General features: G+C 44.3%; 2 protein-coding genes across 2 annotated transcripts in view; one reads left to right on the forward strand and one right to left on the reverse strand.

Moving 5' to 3' along the window:
- Window positions 1–9,636, reverse strand: part of NPHP3 (nephrocystin 3) — a 60,718-nt gene extending 51,082 nt beyond the window's left edge. The window contains exons 1-3 of the mRNA XM_083188586.1: window positions 9,498–9,636; window positions 5,223–5,597; window positions 4,613–4,738 (exon numbers count right to left, since the gene is read on the reverse strand). Of these exons, the coding sequence (XP_083044712.1) occupies window positions 4,613–4,738; window positions 5,223–5,546 (450 nt within the window). The 5' untranslated portion in view covers window positions 5,547–5,597; window positions 9,498–9,636. The remainder of the gene's footprint in view (window positions 1–4,612; window positions 4,739–5,222; window positions 5,598–9,497) is intronic.
- The window catches only part of LOC146080891 (intraflagellar transport protein 70A), a 52,706-nt gene continuing 42,747 nt past the window's right edge, over window positions 9,622–19,580 (forward strand). Inside the window, exons 1-3 of the mRNA XM_083188588.1 lie at window positions 9,622–9,827; window positions 17,109–17,174; window positions 17,698–17,907. Of these exons, the coding sequence (XP_083044714.1) occupies window positions 9,774–9,827; window positions 17,109–17,174; window positions 17,698–17,907 (330 nt within the window). The 5' untranslated portion in view covers window positions 9,622–9,773. The remainder of the gene's footprint in view (window positions 9,828–17,108; window positions 17,175–17,697; window positions 17,908–19,580) is intronic.

The raw sequence follows: 19,580 nt of genomic DNA on the forward strand, positions 1-19,580 counted from the left end.
ATATTTAACCACATGGTGGCAGCAAAGCACCAATAATCACTACTACCTTTTTTAAACTATTCAGTACCAAAACACTTTAATCTAGTTAAAATTACAAAGGTCACTAAATAGTGCAATCACTCATAAGTCATTGTTCTCTCTCTTTACGTACACCAATAAAAAACTCAATCGGCGCAAACTGTTACTAAATATGCTCTATTACTAGCAATAATTAATTTAGTTTAATTAATTAGCAAATTAATGGACAGTTGCAGATCACACAAAATTAATACTCAAGGCTGCTCCCAATGGTAATTTGGAAATTACCCAATTAAAATGGAGAATATAGAATTGAGTGTATACAGTCAATTAATAATGATGTAAGTATGCATATTAGAGAGCGCCACACAATTGGAATTACCAAAATTTTATAAAAAAAAAATAATGAATAATATAAATTAAAAATAAGAAACAAACATTACAGTCAAAAACATCGGTACTTGTTTCCTAGAACGGCGCCCATCGCGGGCATCGCATATACATCGCATGCCATTATAATGGCATGCGATGTGACCGATGCGATGGCCGCGATTTTACATAGAAATGCATGGTAAAATGTAAATCGCGTTGTCGCATCGCATGCGGCCAAAAAAATTGCATGCGATGCGACCGACGCGATTACCGATTTTACATAGGGAACAATGTTAAATGCCCCAATTGACCCGATTTTACATAGGGAACAATGTTAAATGGCCCACAGGCCCCAAATAGCCATGAAGTGTGAAATGGCCCCCCCAATTGTTAACGCCACCCCACGATCAACATCAACTCGAAGCATGGCAAGCGCAGCGAGCCCGCAAGGGGCAGCGGTACGCGTCCTCCGACCTTTTCATACCCCCACTATCCACGTCGGCGTGGAGAATAGAAAGTGTGGCGAGCCCGAAACGTGGCGAGCGCAGCGAGCCCCGCGAGGGGATGCGGAATACGAGCCCGAAGTGTGGCGAGCAAAGCAAGCCCCGCGAGGGGACGCGGAATACATGTTAAGTAATCCGTGTCCCCTCGCGGGGCATGCTTCGGGCTCGGTGGCTCGCTGCGCTCGCCACACTTTCTATTCTTAACTCCACGCCGACGTGGATAGTGGGGGTATGAAAAGGTCGGAGGATGCGTACCGCCGCCCCTCGTGGGCTCGCTGCGCTCGCCACGCTTCGGGTTGACAATTAATCGTGGGGTGGCGTTAACAATTGGGGGGGCCATTTCACACTTCAGGGTGGGTATTTGGGGTCTGTGGGCCATTTAACATTGTTCCCTATGTGAAATCGGGTCAATTGGGCCATTTAACATTGTTCCCTATGTAAAATCGCGGTAATCGCGTTGGTCGCATCGCATGCGATTTTTTTGGCCGCATGCGATGCGACCGACGCGATTTTTTTCCTTGCGATGCCTAAGATCAAAATCGTGGGCGCCGTTCTAGGAAACAAGTACCAAAACATCATACAATTAATAGATTAAAAAAAATAGTAACAGCGGTGAGCATGTTAGGACACTGGCGGCACAGCTCTAGGCTGATGGGTGGCTTAGGGAATGGACTCAATGTTAGTCACATTGAGTCCATTCCCTAAGCCACCCATCAGCCGGGAGGCAATGGAATCAGCTCCCCCTTCTAGCCAGGAGCCCGGCGGCAAATGACTCCATTGCCTCCCGGAGTTCCGCCACTGCACTCTCCCTCTCCCTCTTTCTCTCTGATAAGGCCCACACATGTCAATAAAAGTTACTTTCAGACAGTTCCTACATAATGCACAACTACAGTCATCTAAACACTTATGTTTTTCCCCATATGTCCACATAACATACCACCTTATGGTGACAGCACATAGAAACAATAACAACTTATAAAAGAAAAGACATACAGGGATTTACAGGCCACTTATAAAATTAAAAACACTGTTGGAGTAGTAAAGGTTAGGGTATGCCAAAAAGTACAATAGTATTGATGAAAAAAGAGGTAATGCTAAGGATAGTGTTTATTATGAAATCAACCGCTAGTAAGAGAAATAGACAGATGGGGTGTGGATCATTTGGTCTACGACAACTAGGTCGACAAGCATTGGGTCAACACCACTAGGTCGACATGGGACAGGGTTGACAGGGTTAAAACAAGCATTAGGGTCGACATTGGCAAGGTCGACAGTCAAAAGGTCAACATGGGTTTTTTCACTGTTTTTTAACCCGAATGTCGACATGGACACAGTTTAAAGTGCACTGCATCGTCTCACATCGCTCGCGATGCTTCGGGCGCATATTTTATTCTCCCACTGCGCCCTAATGGATGGTAGAGCGTGAAATACCGCCTGTCGGCACATGTCGGCTTAAGCAACAGTGAAAACCCCATGTCAACCTTTTGATTGTTGACCTAATGCTTGTGTCGACCTAATGACCTGTCAACTTACACCCATGTCGACCTTGACCCATTTCGACCTAGTGGTGTCGACCCAATGCTTGTCAGCCTAGTTGTTGCAGACCAAATGACCGTATCCCGAAGGATGAGGGGGAAGAGAGATAACACATGAAGAGAAAGACTGGAGGAGCGCTAAAGAGAGAGAAGATGCAAGTGAGACAATACAAGGACAAAAAGAATAAGATAAATAGAAAAAGGAGACGGAGATGAAGTAAGAGTTGGTGAAATGACAAAAAGACTAAGAGCAGTGAAAAAGGCAGGGGAGTACTGAAAGGGGAAAAAACAGACAACGCCAGGGATAACATCGGTACTTGTGGAGTATCACGGCTCCCACGACCTGCATCGTATGCAGATCGTATGCTAAAAATCGCATCGCATCGCATGTGGCCTACGATGGCATACGATGCGATGCGATGTTTTACCGATTTTTGACTATTTTAGCTCAAAAATCGTATGCCATCGCATAACATCGTATGCCATATGTAGTGGCATACGATGTCATACGATGCGATACGATGTTTTACCGATTTTTGAGCAAAAATTGTCAAAAATCGGTAAAACATCGTATAACATCGTATGCCATATGTAGTGGCATACGATGTCATACGATGCGATACGATGTTTTACCGATTTTTAGCAAAAATCGTGAAAAATCGGTAAAACATCGGATAACATCGTATGCCATATGTAGTGGCATACGATGTCATATGATGCGATACGATGTTTTACCGATTTTTGAGCAAAAATGGTAAAAAATCGGTAAAACATCGCATGCCATCGATGCGATACGATGTTTTACCGATTTTTGAGCCATTTTACCTCAAAAATCGTATGCGATCGCATCGGATGCCATACGATGGCATCCGATGCGATGCGATGGCACCCGATTTTGCAATGAAATGCATCAGAATGCATTGAAATGTGTATTAAAGTAGTGAAATGCCCCCAAATGCCATTTTTCATAGTGCACCACCCCCACTATCAACGTCAACCCGAAGCGTGGCGAGCGCAGCGAGCCCGCGAGGGGCGGTGGTACGCGCCCTACGACCTTTTCATACCCCCACTATCCACGTCGGCGTGGAGTTGAGAATAGAATAGTGTGGCGAGCGCAGCGAGCCGCCGAGCCCGAAGCGTGGCGAGCGCAGCGAGCCCCGCGAGGGGACGCGGATACCTTCACAGCTATACGCGTCTCCTCGCGGGCTTTACAGGTATCCGCGTCCCCTCGCGGGGCTCGCTGCGCTCGCCACGCTTCGGGCTCGGTGGCTCGCTGCGCTCGCCACACTATTCTATTCTCAACTCCACGCCGACGTGGATAGTGGGGGTATGAAAAGGTCGTAGGACGCGTACCGCCGCCCCTCGCGGGCTCGCTGCGCTCGCCACGCTTCGGGTTGACGTTGATAGTGGGGGTGGTGCACTATGAAAAATGGCATTTGGGGGCATTTCACTACTTTAATACACATTTCAATGCATTCTGATGCATTTCAGTGCAAAATCGGGTGCCATCGCATCGCATCGGATGCCATCGTATGGCATCCGATGAGATCGCATACGATTTTTGAGCTAAAATGGCTCAAAAATCGGTAAAACATCGTATCGCATCGATGGCATACAATGCCATGCGATGTTTTACCGATTTTTCACCATTTTTGCTCAAAAATCGGTAAAACATCGTATCGCATCGTATGACATCGTATGCCACTACATATGGCATACGATGTTATCCGATGTTTTACCGATTTTTGACCATTTTTGCTCAAAAATCGGTAAACATCGTATCGCATCGTATGACATCGTATGCCACTACATATGGCATACGATGCCATACGATGGGAGCCGTGATACTCCACAAGTACCATAACATCTAACTACAGATGCAGCCACGCCAATCACCACATGTGATATATGTGGAGATTGCGTGATACCATTGCTACACTCATGCATCTAATTGGCTCTTGCGGCTTGTAGAAACGCACTGAATGGTGATGGCTCGGCATAGGGCTATATCTGTATACATAAAGATATTGCAATGTTTTTATCCCCAAGGTTAGTCCAGTATGTGTATTTGTTTCATACAATGTCATTTCGTATGTGAAAACTTTACTGATGATAAAAATAAAAAAAAATTGGGGAGACCTAATTTAGTCCTCACTACACTTTCTGTAGCTGAGAATAACTCACCTTAAACTGTCTTTTCACTTTATCTCTGTCATGTTCAAAGGTGGCAGCCCTTTCCATGGCCTGGTATTTAGCTTCAACCGCACTCTCCTTCTCTCTTAGGATCTTCTGATAAGTCTTCTGAAGTGCCTAATACCGTAAACCAAAGAACTGGTGAAAATCAACAGAAACTAACATTTACATCAATTACCATAGATCCCTACATGAGCTATGTGGTAATAGAGGGAGCTCAAAAAGATACAGTAGGTGGGAATTGCTGATGACCAACGAACCTTAGGCCTCCTACACCTACCTGACATCAGGCACACATAACTGGGATACAATGGACAAATATACCTCTGCATAGTGACATAAAGAAGCATCAGCAGTGGAGGTGCAGTGCACTACATGTTCACTACATTGTAATATGTAATGATCCACATAATTGTACCCCTACACCTCCAAGATATTCAACTTATAATGTACCAGTTGTCAGACACCTTTATCTGACTGAGCAGAAGGCTCTTAGAAATTGGGAAAAGCCTATATATTATACTGAACAGGTATCTGCCTTAGGTAGTTTGTGTCCTGAAGGCCGCCGATGGAAACAAATGAATAAACTTTACATGTGTACCTGTAACTCTGCTCTCAGCCTTTTATTTTCCTCGTCCAATTTCACCTCTTTTTTCTGCATGGAAGCAATCTCATTATTCTTGCTGACCCGAAATATTTCATACTCCTTCTTCAGCCGTTCATATTCAGCAGCATATTCCAGGTCCACCGATGCAGTGGATTTAAAACTGGCCCCAATCACCCTGGGGCCACGCCTGAAGGAGCTGCGCAGAAGGCGTGCTTTGGGCTTCACTTCTACAGGAATCTCACAAGCTTCTCCTCCACCACCACCGTAAGTATCTTCAATCACCTCGCCGGGGCTCACCAGCGATGATGCTGTCCCCATAGTGGTGGATCTGTATATTATACTGCTACCTTTCCATGGCAATAACACATCCTGAAAGGCATCAAATAGAATCTAGCAAAGTCTAGAAGCGATCTCTTGTACTTGTAACATAAAATATTACCAAACTATTTTAAATTTTTACACATGTCTGGAACTTTTCATATATTACATATTATTAATATTACTTTATGAAAGCTACATATAAATATTTGAAAGTAATTCTTTCTTTTGAGACCTTAAATGCTGTATCGAGATTGTCTCATATTTTAACAAAATGTCTGAATATTCCTAGTCTGTACCCAATAACTCTTAGCCGGAAAATGGTACAACCAGTGTTCAGGATGCCAGTCAAAATACTGATGCAGAATCGTGACACTGGTCAGAGGATCAGCCTGGGAATCCCGAAATCGATATAATGGTTTCTTTTTCTCCCCATCACCGTGGAGCATAAACAGTATTTTACTTTGAGACTGAAGAGGGCGTACCCCTACATACTGTAATACCTTTACCACGGAGTCAATTCCTGGTCATAAGACCAAAAATAGACAGGGAAGATTATTTTAATTCACCACGGATGGTGTAATGGTTAGCATTACTGCCTCACAGCACTGAGGTCATGGGTTTGATTCTCACCATGGCCCTAACTGTGCGGAGTTTGTATATTCTCCCCCTGCTTGTGTGGGTTTACTCTGGGTACTCTGGTTTCCTCCCACAATCCAAAAATATACTGGTAGGTTAATTGGAACAAAATTAACCCTAGAATGAATGTATGTGCATGTACATGTGGTAGGTAATATAGATTGAAAGCTCCACTGGGGCAGGGACTGATGCGAATGGTCAAATATTCTCTGTAAAGCTCTGCAGAATCTGTGTGCGCTATATAAGAAACTGTTTATAAATTAGCGTGTGTGACTCATGTATTTACTGTTGTGTATAAGTTTTTGTATTTGTACTAAGGCATACCTCCCAACTTCTGGCCGGAGGAAATAGGGACACTCGCGCGGCGAAGCCGCGCGAGCGCCCAAAAAGGGGGCGGGGCATATGCAAATGAGGGCGCGGCTTATGCTAATTAGCCGCGACCTCATTTTCATACGAGAATAGACGCTGTGCGCATGCGCACAGCGTCTATTCTACTAGATTGGGGGGTCTCCCAACTGCCACCCCCCGCAGCGGGACAATGCCTGCCGCGGGTGGGACGTCGGGACAGGACCCGAAAATCGGGACTGTCCCGACGGAATCGTGACAGTTGGGAGGTATGACTAAGGTGAATACTTCAGGTGCTGTAAAAACAGCTAGAGACTATAAACCAGAAGTGTAGAGAAATTACTCATGTCTTGGTTTTAGGATTAGGGATAGGCTGCAGGAGAGGGGGGTATAGGATTAGGGTTAGGTTGTTTTCTAAAATGGAGGACTGGGGACATGTTTATTAAGGAGTACTGAAATACATACCTCCCAACTTTGCTAGCTCAGGAGGCGGGACGCTGCTGGTGTGCGCCTAATTCCGGGGGCGTTGCCTATACCCGCGGCTCTCCCGCGAGGCCACGCCCCCATTTTGCCGCTATGGGGGCATGACCCAGAGGCTCTATGAGCCTCTAGCCATGCCCCCAGCCCCCTGGCTGCGGGAATAGACGCTGTGCGCATGCGCACAACGTTTATTCCCCGCTGCTTAGCAGCCGACAGGGGGGACTCCCAACAGCCCCCCCTCACCGCGGGACACTGCCACCCGCCGGTGGGACAGCGGGACAGGCCCTGATAATCGGGACTGTCCCGCTAAAATCGGGACTGTTGGGAGGTATGGGAATATGTTTACCTTTATCACGGAGGACTGGGGACATGTTTATTACCGTAAGGAGGACTGGGGGCATGTTTACCGGTATAATGGAGGACTGGGGGCATGTTTATTAAGGAGTACTGGGGTATGTTTACCTGTATCAAGGAGTACTGGGGGCATGTTTATTAAGGAGGACTGGGGGCATGTTTTTTTACATTTGCTGTCAATGTTCATTAAAATAAGCCCTACCCCGAAAATAAGCCCTATGGTGTTTTTTGTTAAAAAAAAAAAAAAAGACAGTGTCTTATTATTATACACGGTATATACTATTTCCTGAAATTTTTTGAACTTTTTTTGTCTACACACTTTTTGAGATTATCATAACCAAAAAATTCAGGGCTAGATTTATTATAGCGGCGCTAAACGCGGCGCTATAACAGTTCCTGCTTCACCTCATTAGCGAGGCTAGGCAGGAGGGGACACCAACAAGATGTATCAACATATTGTCTGCCGAAACGGGGGAGCGCTAACTCCCCCCTCCGGCGATGTCCCCTCCTGGAGACAGCGCATCAGTTAATACTGATGCACTGTCTCTTTCCCCCCGGCCGGCTCACTGCGCATGCGCGGGATCTCGCTACTCTCGCGAGATTCCCAGCGGAGCTCAGAGCCAGCCGCAGGGACAGGGCTGTCCCTGCTGTGGGCATAGGGCATCGCCGCCTGCAGTTGTCGAAGTCGATAGCTGCAGGCGGTGGAACGGTCAGCAATGCTGACCTTTCATAAATTAGGCAGGCGCGCAGTACAAAATATCGTAGCTGCGCTATGTCTCCTGCCCCACACCGCCGCACGCTAGACACCCGCTCAGCGGGTGTCATAGATCAGGGGGAAGCGCTGATGCATGGGGATAGTGCATATTCCCCTGATCGAATGTTAATAAATCTATCCTCAGTTTGAATTGGAAAAGTTTTTTCTCACAAAGGGCAGGATATGCACTAAAGAAAAAATGAGGTAAAACCCCCGTTATCTGCGTTTTTTAACGCATTTTGGTATGCAGGAAAAACCGCACGCTGAGTTTTCGATGTGGGGGGTATCGGACTCTGAAAAGAAGCTATCAATTACAATGCAAATATTTTTCTGCAATACCAAGAGCTTTAATTTGGTATATGATGAGCCCTACTCAGAAAAAGGCATAATGTCACTCATAAAAGTAGTCCTTCTGTTATTTATGTATACAGTAATTGCATACATAAGTTTATACTGCATAGGCATACATTGGGGCTGATTCAATTGTGGGTGATGTGCTCATAACAAATGCCCAATACAGTAGCCAAAACATTGCAAGCTTTCCTGCACAATACTTAATTTGTTACGTGATACAGCTGCCCACACAAGCCTTATGCAGATGCACTTCGACATAGGCATAGCTGGGATTTGCCTGCATCTGATCTTATGCAATTACATGAACATATATACTAAAGTGTAGGTTTACAGAAGTGGAGATGTTGCCCATAGCAACACTTTTTCCTATGTCCAACTCAAACCTTCTAAACGTATGCATGGCCAAACTGTGGCCCTCCAGCTGTTGTGAAACTACAAGTTCCATCATGCCTTGCCACAGTTTTGCTATTAGGGAATGCTAAAACTATGACAACAGCTGGAGGGCCACAGTTTCGACATGCCTCTTCTAAAAAGAGCAAGTGTAGATGTTGTCCAAAGCAGATTCCACCTATCATTTTAAACAATGTGCACGATAAAGGTTAGTTAGGTTAGCTAGAATCTGATTGGTTGCAATGTGTAATACACTTACTCACTCAATGAGACCAACATTTTATTAAAAGGCTGACAAAAGTTATGCATGTTACACAGCTGCAAGGTTAGCCTGGTAAGGCTGTTGGAACAATCAACCACTAGCATTCTTCTGTGTGAGCTAAAATTTCTTAATGGGTCACCTTGTGTGACAAAGTCAAGAGATCATCACAAAACCAATAAAGACAAAACAAAAAAGTGCCCTGTTCTCGGGCTCTGCAATATGTGTACACTGTAGTCAAATAGCAGACACGAACACTGCGATCACCTATGAATGACAAACTGAAGCTAGATTCCTGTGTAACACCCATCTAACACAAAGCTTAGTGACTATAGCTGAATGTTTTGTCTGTGTTAAAAAGTAAATAACAACTTACTGTTTGGTTGCCAGGGAGAAGATGGACTCTTATCTACAAAGTACCAGTTGAGCATTGCTCATTAGCAATAAAGTTTATTCTATCGGGTGAAAAAAAAGTACGAGAAGACAGCAAGCTTGTGGCGTCACTTTCATGGGAGGGGCGGAAGCCGGATCCGGTTGGTTGCTAGGGAGCAATGTGAGCGGCCTTGGTAACGCTTCTAATTGCTGGGCGAGAGGATCGTTGGGTACTGGGCACTGACCATCGGTGCATCCCGGTCGGGGCTCAGTGACATCAATGGCTGCCATGCAGATCAAGGATGGGGAGTACACTGCAACCATTTATAAACTGGTGAGGCATTTAGTAACATGGGACTAATACAGATTACTGCACATAACATCTGCTCTATGCAAAGTATAATTATTATATATATACTTTTAACTAGTATATACATAAAGGAAAGACAGTTCGGTGTGCCGAGGCTGGTACTGTATATCAGAATCCTCTTTATACCTGGCCAATAAAGCTGATTCTGATTATGAGTGTCTTTCCTTTCAGTACCTATGTCCCCACTTTAGTGTATGTAGATCATGTTTCAGCACACTTGTGTTGATATAAGTTTGATGAGTTACCTGCACTTGTGTATGTAGATGAGGTCTTGGCACCCTTGCATTAGCTTATATAGATGAGGTCATGTCACACATCCTTAATCCATTTAATTGAGGTCTTGGCACACCTTTGGTAGTATATGTAAATAAGATCTTGACACACTTGTTTTAGTGTAATAAAATTAGGTCACTGCACCCCTGCATTGGTTTATGTAAAAGAGATCTTAGGGCACTTGTGTTCGTGTATGTAAAATAGGTCTTGGCACACTTACTTTATGGTGTGTATGTGTGGTCTTGGCACCTTTGCAATGGTATATGTATGACGATTTCTCTGAACTTATGTTACTCTGAATGATGTCTGCATACTTGTGTATGTTCACAGCACACCTCTGTTAGTGTGTCTAGATGAGGTCACTCTGGGCACACTTGTTTAAGTATATGTAGATGAGGTCCCAACATTTGTGTTATTAGTTGTAGATGAGCTCACTGCACACATCCATTATTATATGTAGATGAGGTCTCGCCACACCCATGGTATTGTTTGCAGATAAGGTCTGTGCACACATCTGTTCATTTATGTAGATGAGGTTTCTGCACCCATGTGTTGGTATATGTAGATATTTGTGTATTTAAATAGAGTCTTGACACTTCTTATAGTTTATGTAAATGAGGTCTCTGCACATATCTGTTAGCGTATGTAGATGCAGTCTTGGCACACTTACTTAAGTCCTTCGCCCCTGTAATCTTATGAGTAGATGTAGTACCAGCACCCCTGCGCTATTTTATGCAGATAAGTTATTTGTACACTTACAGTACGTTAGCATGTGTTGAAGAGTTTTAAGAACATCTCAATTGGTTTATGTAGATGAAGTCTCGGCACACTTACTTAAGTGTAGTATATGTAAGTGAGATCTCTGCACACTTGTATTGGTATATGTAGATGGCTTTCCAGCACACCTTCATTACTGTATCTAGATGAGGTCTCGGCATACCGGCGTGAGTGTATGTAGATGACGTCTCTGCACACTAGTGTTAATGGATGTAGATTAGTTCTTTGAGAATGTGTGCTTATATATTTTGATGAGTTCTGCTCCAATGGGCGGAGGGTATGGGACCCCTCATGATCGGGCAAGGAAAAGTCTGGCTGAGTACCTTCACCCTTGCCAGATGGGTGGAGGTGTTGTTTCCGTAAATCCACTGGTGAGGGAGGGGAGAAACACTGGGCCCAGTAGGTGGCTCTCTTGATTGGGTTTGTAGCCCCCTGGATGAGACAGCACAAAGCTCAGTCTAGTATTCATTCCCTAGGAGCGGGGAAATGCTGGGACTGAGTAGCCCATTCCAGAGGTTCATAGCCTCTGATGGGGAGTCAGCGGCTATGAACCTCCATTGACTCCCTTGAGGGGGCCTCAACCCTCAAGGGAGTCAATGGATAAGCCCAGTGGAGTACCCATTCCCATGCCAGGGGTTGGAAAGTGCCCTAGGTAGGAATGGAGAAAAGCTTGGTTGGACGCTGACTGTCCGGCTGCCTGGAGGCTGAGGCTGCACTGTTTGCTTGCCACGACTTTATGGGGTGTAGGTAGGCCTCTTATGGGCTGCCTACTTTCCTATGTACTGGTGGCTCTCACCTTTTGAGGATAGCCTAAGGTCCCTCGAACCCCAGGGTGGTGCTTTGGACAGCCCTGGGGTAAGATGGAGTTACCCCAAGCTGTAAGGCAAAGGGTGCCCACGAGGGTGGCTCCGGCGAGGAGGACCCATCCGCCCTGATCCCTTCAGGGGTTGAGGGAAGAGGGTCTCTCCGAGCTTCAGCAAGGAGGACCCACTGTCCCTTTTTTCCCCTCTTAGGCCTTTTGGTTGAGAGGTGGTTATGGGAAGTAACGGGGCCCTTCTCCTTTTGGAGAGGGTGCATAAGTATGTACGCCCCCTTTTGCATGGGTTTTTCACTTGCGCACTTGGTGATGAGAGCACACCTTGAATAAAAGAAAAAAAAGTTCTCCTCGCACCTCCATTAGTTTGTGTAGATGGTGGTTTTGGCACACTTGTGTATTTCTATGTAAATTAGTTCTCTGCACATCTGTGTTAGTGTATGTCGATGAGGTCACGGCAAACCTCCAGTAGTGTGTGTAGATGAGGTCTTGACATACCTTTTGTTAGTGCATGTAAATTAAATATTGACACACTTATGTTAGTGTGTGTCGATTATGTCTTGGCACACTTTCTTTAGTGTATGTAAATGAGGTCTCAACACTTGTTTTACTGTATGTAGATGAGGTCTCAACATTATATTATAGGATGAGGTCACGCCACACATTCATTACTATATGTAGATACGGTAGTGTATGCAGATAAGGTCTTGACACACCTCTGTTTATGTATGTAAATGAGGTATCCGCATCCCTGAATTGGTATATGTAGATGAGGTCTCTGCACAGCTTTGTTGATATATGTACATGAGTTCTCGGCACTTTGTAATGGTGCATGTAGTAGGGATGGCCATCGTTGCCATTGCCATCGATGGCAATTCTGCAACTGGCCATCGATAGTGCTAAATTATGCAATGGATGACCATCGATATTTTTACATATCGATGGTCATCCATTGTGTTTGATGGATTGGCCTATGGGCCAATCAAAACATGGGGGCGGGGCTTCACGGGTATCGGGGCACTTTGAAAAAAAATAAAAAGGCATAACATCGTTTTGCTATTCCATCAATGGAGGGAAACCATCTGGTTCTCCCCCAAAAGTATTCAACATTCAAAAGTATTCAACATTGGCCTTGAACCATCGATTAATGTCGAATCATCTATAGGCGATGGCCATCCCTAGCATGCAGATGAATTCTCGGCACACTTGTATTGGTGTATGTAGATGAGGTCTTGGCACATTTACTTTAGGTAACGTAGATAAGGTCTCGTCATACCTATGTAAGTGTATGTGGATGACGTCGCTGTACACTTGTGTTTGCGTAAGTGTATGAGTTCTCCTCACACCTCGATTATTTTGTGTATATGCGGTCTTGGCATGCTTGTGTTCTTGTATGTAGATGAGTTCTCTGCATATCTCCATTTGTGTATGTAGATGAGGTCTTACTTTAGTGTATGTAGATGAGGTCTCTTCATCACTATATTGTTATTGTTATGTGTTGATAACACAGTTATGTGCTGCATTATTGTATGTAGATGAGAGCTTTGCACACTTATGTTAATATATATTGTGGCAGCACGTCTTCATTATTTTATGTGGTCTCCGCACACTTACATTAGTGTAATGTAGTAGATGAGGTCTCACTTGTGTAAGAGTATGTAGTTGTGGTCTCGGCACACCTGCGTTAGTGTGTGTAGCTTTTGTCTCTGCACAGTCACACTTGTGCAATTGTAAGTAGATGAGTTGTCCTCACACCTCCACTAGTTTGTGTAGATGAGGTTTTGGCACACTTGTGTAGTTCAGTAGTTCAAGTCTTGGCACATCTTTATTATTGTATGTAGATAAGTTCTTGAAACACCTGCTAGAGTATTTAAAAAAGGTCTTGACACTTGTGTTAGTATATAAAGATGAGTTCTGGGCACACCTCGACAATCCAGTGTTAGTGTATGTCGATAAGGTCTTGGCACACCTTTCTTAAAGTATGTAGATGAGGGCTATGCACCCCTGTGTTGTTATATGTAGATGAGTTCTCGGCACACCTGCATTGGTATATGTAAGATAAATTATTTAAGTGCATGACATCTGCACATTTGTGTTCGTGTATGTAGATAAATTTACCGCACTCCTCTAGTGTGTGTGTATGTCACATTCCGCCACCACAGTACACGGCGGGCATACTACTCACCCACCTGTGTCCGCCATTGGCTAGCATGTGTCCTCCAGGGTCTGTGGGAGGCAACGGGGGTCTGCGGGCATGTGAGTGGCAGCAGGGGGATGGTTGCGCTGCACTGGAGTCTGACTTTGCTTGGCGGCGCTGTTAGTCTGACATCTTGGATTAGGGCAAGTGAGCTATTGGGTCAGGTCAGGGTCTTTCCTGTCAGCCAATGGCAGTCATCCACTAGGTCAGTAATTTTCAACCTTTTACAACTCACGGCACACCAGACAATACTTTAAAATTGCCAAGGCACACCATCAGTCGCCCATGATGATAAACATAAATACACACACACACACACACTGGCCCCAATGGAAAAAATACAAAACACAAACACATTGGCCCCCATAGTAATAAAAAAACATGCGGGCCCCCAGAGTAGAAGGGTGGAGACTGATAAATAGAGATATAGATATAAATATATATTTCCAAAATAGACTTGCACTCCTACTGTGTTAACTTAAATACCTGCCCTGTGACCTTCCCGGGGGATCCAATTCGAATCCCAAAGTAATGTGTCCAACAATGTAATGTTGAAAAGACCCACAAGTGCCGCCATTACATTGTTGGTTAGATATATAAATATATATCTATATTTTTATAGAGAAATAATGAGCGCGGGAAGGGCAAAAGGGGTGGTGACACTGTGCTGAATGAGTCTGAGGGGCAGTGTGACTGTGCTGGCACCGGCTGGAGGTTAGGGGGGGGGGGGGGGCAGTGGGATGGGGCAGGTTGGCCGATTGTTTAGGGTAGGGGGGCAAGGAAGCAGGGTGAGACACACTGGGATGGAGGGGCAACTGAGCTGAAAAGGGGGGATGGTAGTTAGATGGGGGGGGGGGGGACTGGGCTAGGCACAGGGGATGGTTACACTGACCTGTGGATGGCTTGCCTGGCCCATGCAGTTTGCAGCTCTGTACACATACTCAGCAGCCCCTCTGCATAGTCTCTGCCTCGCCCTCTTTACTTTCTATAGTGGTGTGTTGCTGTGCAGCTCCTGCTTGTGCCAGCCCCAGTGTAATCTCATGCAGCCAGTACTTGAAGGCTGAGCTCAGAGCTGTGATCTCCTGCAGGCAGGCGGGACTTATTTCCGGCAATCACTGTCACTTGTGCAGACACTGCAGAGAGCTGATTAGCACCAGGGGGACAAGCCTTTCAGCGCTGCAGGGTACGTGGGCTTATGGAGCCATCAGTGCTGGAAGAGGGTAACACAGGCTCCTGTAGCAGTCTGGTCCCTATTGCAACCGCATCCCGTCTTCTACGCTGCCTATACTTTAAAGCCGGCAGCGTATCTCTCGTGGCACACCTGACCACTGCTGGCGGCACACTAGTGTGCCGCGGCACAGTGGTTGGGAACCACTGCACTAGGTATATAGGGGATCTGCCTAGGCTGATCTGAGTCAGTGCAAAAAGTCTTCTGAGCCGGTTGCATCATTTGGGAAGATTGCTGACTCTCCTAGTGCCTGTTGCTGCTCCCAGCCTAACCTGTCAGTTGTCCTCTGCTGACCTGATCCCATCTCATTATTCATAGCCTGGCCCGGTTCGTTGCCTCCGGTCCAGTCCAACTGGTCTCCTCTGGTTTTGACAGTGCTTTTCCGCTCTGGTCCCGGATCCTTCTCCAAAGTTTCAAAGTCTTTCAGTCTCTTTTGTTGGATCCAACCATTGGTCATACAATCACTTCTCTTTCTGGATACCATTACTCAAGTCTTGCACCAAACTACCTACCTCATTCTTCTGTGTCCTTCATTACCCCTAAAGTCTTCATCTGCCATCACCTCAAGTTTTCTTACAAGAATTTTTTGCTTTAATTAATCATTGACTTTTGTTTTCTCAAAAATGTATTTGAGTGCTGCCTTTCCTGTATTGTATGAATAAGTCTTTCATTAAACCAGCCCATTTTAACCCTTCATCGCCTGATCCATCTACAATTACTGAGCACCACACTATTCCATCAAATCCTACTCTCATGACAGTGTAGATGAGGTCTGGGCAAACATGTTTTAGTGTATGAGGATTAGCACTCAACACTTGTTTTACTGTATGTAGATGCGGTCTTGGCACACATTCATTACTTCATGTAGATGCGGTCTTGGCTCCCTTGGCATTAGTTTATGTAGATGAAGTCTTGGCACATCTATGTTATGTTAAGGAGATAATTTCTTGGTATATGTATATGAGTTCTCAGCACTTATGTTAGTGTATGTAGACGAGGTCTTGTCAACCTTGCATTAGTTATGTAGTTGAGGTCTGGGCATATTTTTTTAATTGTATGTACTGTAGATCATTTCTTGGTTTACCTGTGTTAGTGTATTTAAATGAGGTCTTAACACTTGTGATTGTTTATGTAGATGAGTTCTCAGCACACTTACTTTAGTGTATGTATATGAGGTCTCTACACCCCTGTATTGTTATGTGTTGTTGAATTCTTGGCACCCCTGTGTTAGTGTATGGATATGAGGTCTCTTCACCCCTGTATTGTTATGTGTTGTTGAATTCTTGGCACCCCTGTGTTAGTGTATGTATATGAGGTCTCTTCACCCCTGTATTGTTATGTGTTGTTGAATTCTTGGCACCCCTGCGTTAGTGTATGTAGATGAGGTCTCTTCACCCCTGCTTTTAAACATATGAGTTCTTTGTACTGTACACTTGTGTTATCATATGCTGAGAAGTTCTCAGCAAACCTTTATTAGTGTATGTAGCTGAGATCTTGGCACACTTACCTTAGTGTATGCAGGTGAGGTCTAAGAACAATTGTGTTCGTCTATGTCTATGAAGTCTTGCACACTTATGTTAGTATATGTAGATGAGGTCTCTTCACTGCCATGCTGCTATATGTAGATGATATTTTGGCACACTTGTATAAGTGTATGTTTATGGTGGACGGTTTCCATAAACGGATGCTTTGGTAAACCAGCTGGCGATGATGCAGGAGGACCGCTCATCGCCAGGGTTTACACACTGGGCAGTTTTGAGCTGAAAGCATCTCAAAACACCAAAACTGAGCTGCTTTCAGCTCAAAATCGCCCAGTATACAGGTATTTGGGCTTTTAGTTAGAGAGTATGTTATGCAAGAGTCATCATCCAGTCATATTGAGTTTTGTCCCATAATGGGAGTAAATCAAATATGTCCTGCTAATTGTAATCTGATAACATTACTCTTCTCTCTCAGATAAAAGAAGGAAGATATGGAGACGCTGTACAGATATTAAATACTGAACTGCAGAAACAATATCGGGTAATGTAATCCTGATTTATATATTCTTCATTAGACGGGTGTGGTATAGGGGTCCGACAGTCATTTTTCTGACGTCGGGATCCCGACTGGCCGGATCCAGACAGCATGGTGAGCACAAGTAAGTCCCATGTGCCCTGGTCCCTACACACACAGCGATGTGTGCTTAATTTCTAAGAGATCTACTCAAATCTAGTCAGATCGCTTAGAAAGTAGGCATTTATCGCTACATGTGGATTCCCCTTTAGGTGACATTGCTTTGCTGCAAGCTGTAATAAAGTAGCTTTGCCTTATCTAGTATGTTGTCCAGCCCAGCAGAGTAAGTTGGTTCCCTACAAATGAACTGTGAGAACTATTACTGGTCTATACATAATACAAAGTTTATTTTCATTTTAAATACTGATGTATATTATTTGTGTTCAGATTTTTAAAGAACTTGCACATACTACTTCAGTAATGTTAATTGAAGTTGCAATTTAACATTGTTCTCTTCCAGATTTTAACATATTGGCCTTTTGTGTTTTAGTCTAGGGCAGGTCTGTCTCTTCTGGGTTACTGCTATTTTCAGATGCAAGACTTTGTAAATGCTGCAGATTGCTATGAACAGCTAATGCAGATCAACCCTGAACTGGAAGACTACAAACTGTATTATGCTCAATCCCTGTACAAGGCATGCATGTACCCAGAGGCCATGAAAGCAACATTTCTGTTGGATAACCCTGCATATCATAGCAAGGTAAGTTCAGCTGATGCTCCCTGCTATTCAGATGACTCTCTAGAACAGAAATAGGTAACCCTTTCCTTTCAGTGTGGCAGTTTTAAATCATCAGCGTGCCCCTTTTATGCCATAAGACTTTTCTAAATGACCTTTCTATGCTACCAGATCCCATCCACATGCTCTTTAAATGCATTCATACTCTTCTACATACCCCTTATATGCCACAGCAGACCCTCCACATGCTCATATGCCACACCAGACCCTTCCACATTCTACTTATATTCCATCAGACCCTCCCACTTGTCCCTTTTATGCCATCAGACCCCTCCACATGCATCTTAAGTATCCTTAAACATCTACTGATACCACTTATATTTCATCACACTCCTACTCATTCCTCATATAGGTCATTACACTTTTCCACCTTTGCCTTATATATCATCACACTTCTCCACATCCCCTTATGTCATCATACTCCACTACATTTCCTTATATGTTATCACACTTCTCCACATTCCCCTATGTCATCATACTCCTCTACATTCCCTTATACTGTATGTCATCACACTTCTCCACATTCCTCATATAGGTCATTACACTTTTCCACCTTTGCCTTATATATCATCACACTTCTCCACATCCCCTTATGTCATCATACTCCACTACATTTCCTTATATGTTATCACACTTCTCCACATTCCCCTATGTCATCATACTCCTCTACATTCCCTTATACTGTATGTCATCACACTTCTCCACATTCCTCTTATGTCATCACACTCCACTACATTCCCTTATATGCCATCACACTTCTCCACATTCCCCTATGTCATCATACTCCTCTACATTCCCTTATACTGTATGTCATCACACTTCTCCACATTCCTCTTATGTCATCACACTCCACTACATTCCCTTATATGTCATCACACTTTTCCACATAACCCTATGTCATCATACTCCACTACATTCGCTTATATGTCATCACACTCCTCCACATTCCCCTATGTCATCATACTCCACTACATTCCCTTATATGTCATCACACTTCTCCACATTCCCCTATGTCATCATACTCCTCTACATTCCCTTATATGTCATCACACTTCTCCACATTCCCCTATGTCATCATACTCCTCTACATTCCCTTATATGTCATCACATTTCTCCACATTCCCCTATGTCATCATACTCCTCTACATTCCCTTATACTGTATGTCATCACACTCCTCCACATTCCCCTATGTCATCATACTCCTCTACATTCCCTTATACTGTATGTCATCACACTCCTCCACATTCCCCTATGTCATCATACTCCTCTACATTCCCTTATACTGTATGTCATCACACTTCTCCACATTCCTCTTATGTCATCACACTCCACTACATTCCCTTATATGTCATCACACTTTTCCACATAACCTTATGTCATCATACTCCACTACATTCCCTTATATATCATCACACTTCTCCACATTCCCCTATGTCATCATACTCCTACACATACCCCTTATATGTCATCGTTCCCTTATATGTCACCAAACTCCCCATCATTCCCCTTATATGTCATCTCACTTCTTCACATCCCCCTTATATGTCATTACACTCATCTACATTATCCTTATGTCATCACACTCCTCCACATTGTATTATGTCATCAGAATCGTCCACATGCCCCTTTTCAACTA

This window comes from Crinia signifera, chromosome 5 (assembly GCF_055691185.1).
Source record: "Crinia signifera chromosome 5, ASM5569118v1, whole genome shotgun sequence".
Taxonomy (NCBI): domain Eukaryota; kingdom Metazoa; phylum Chordata; class Amphibia; order Anura; family Myobatrachidae; genus Crinia; species Crinia signifera.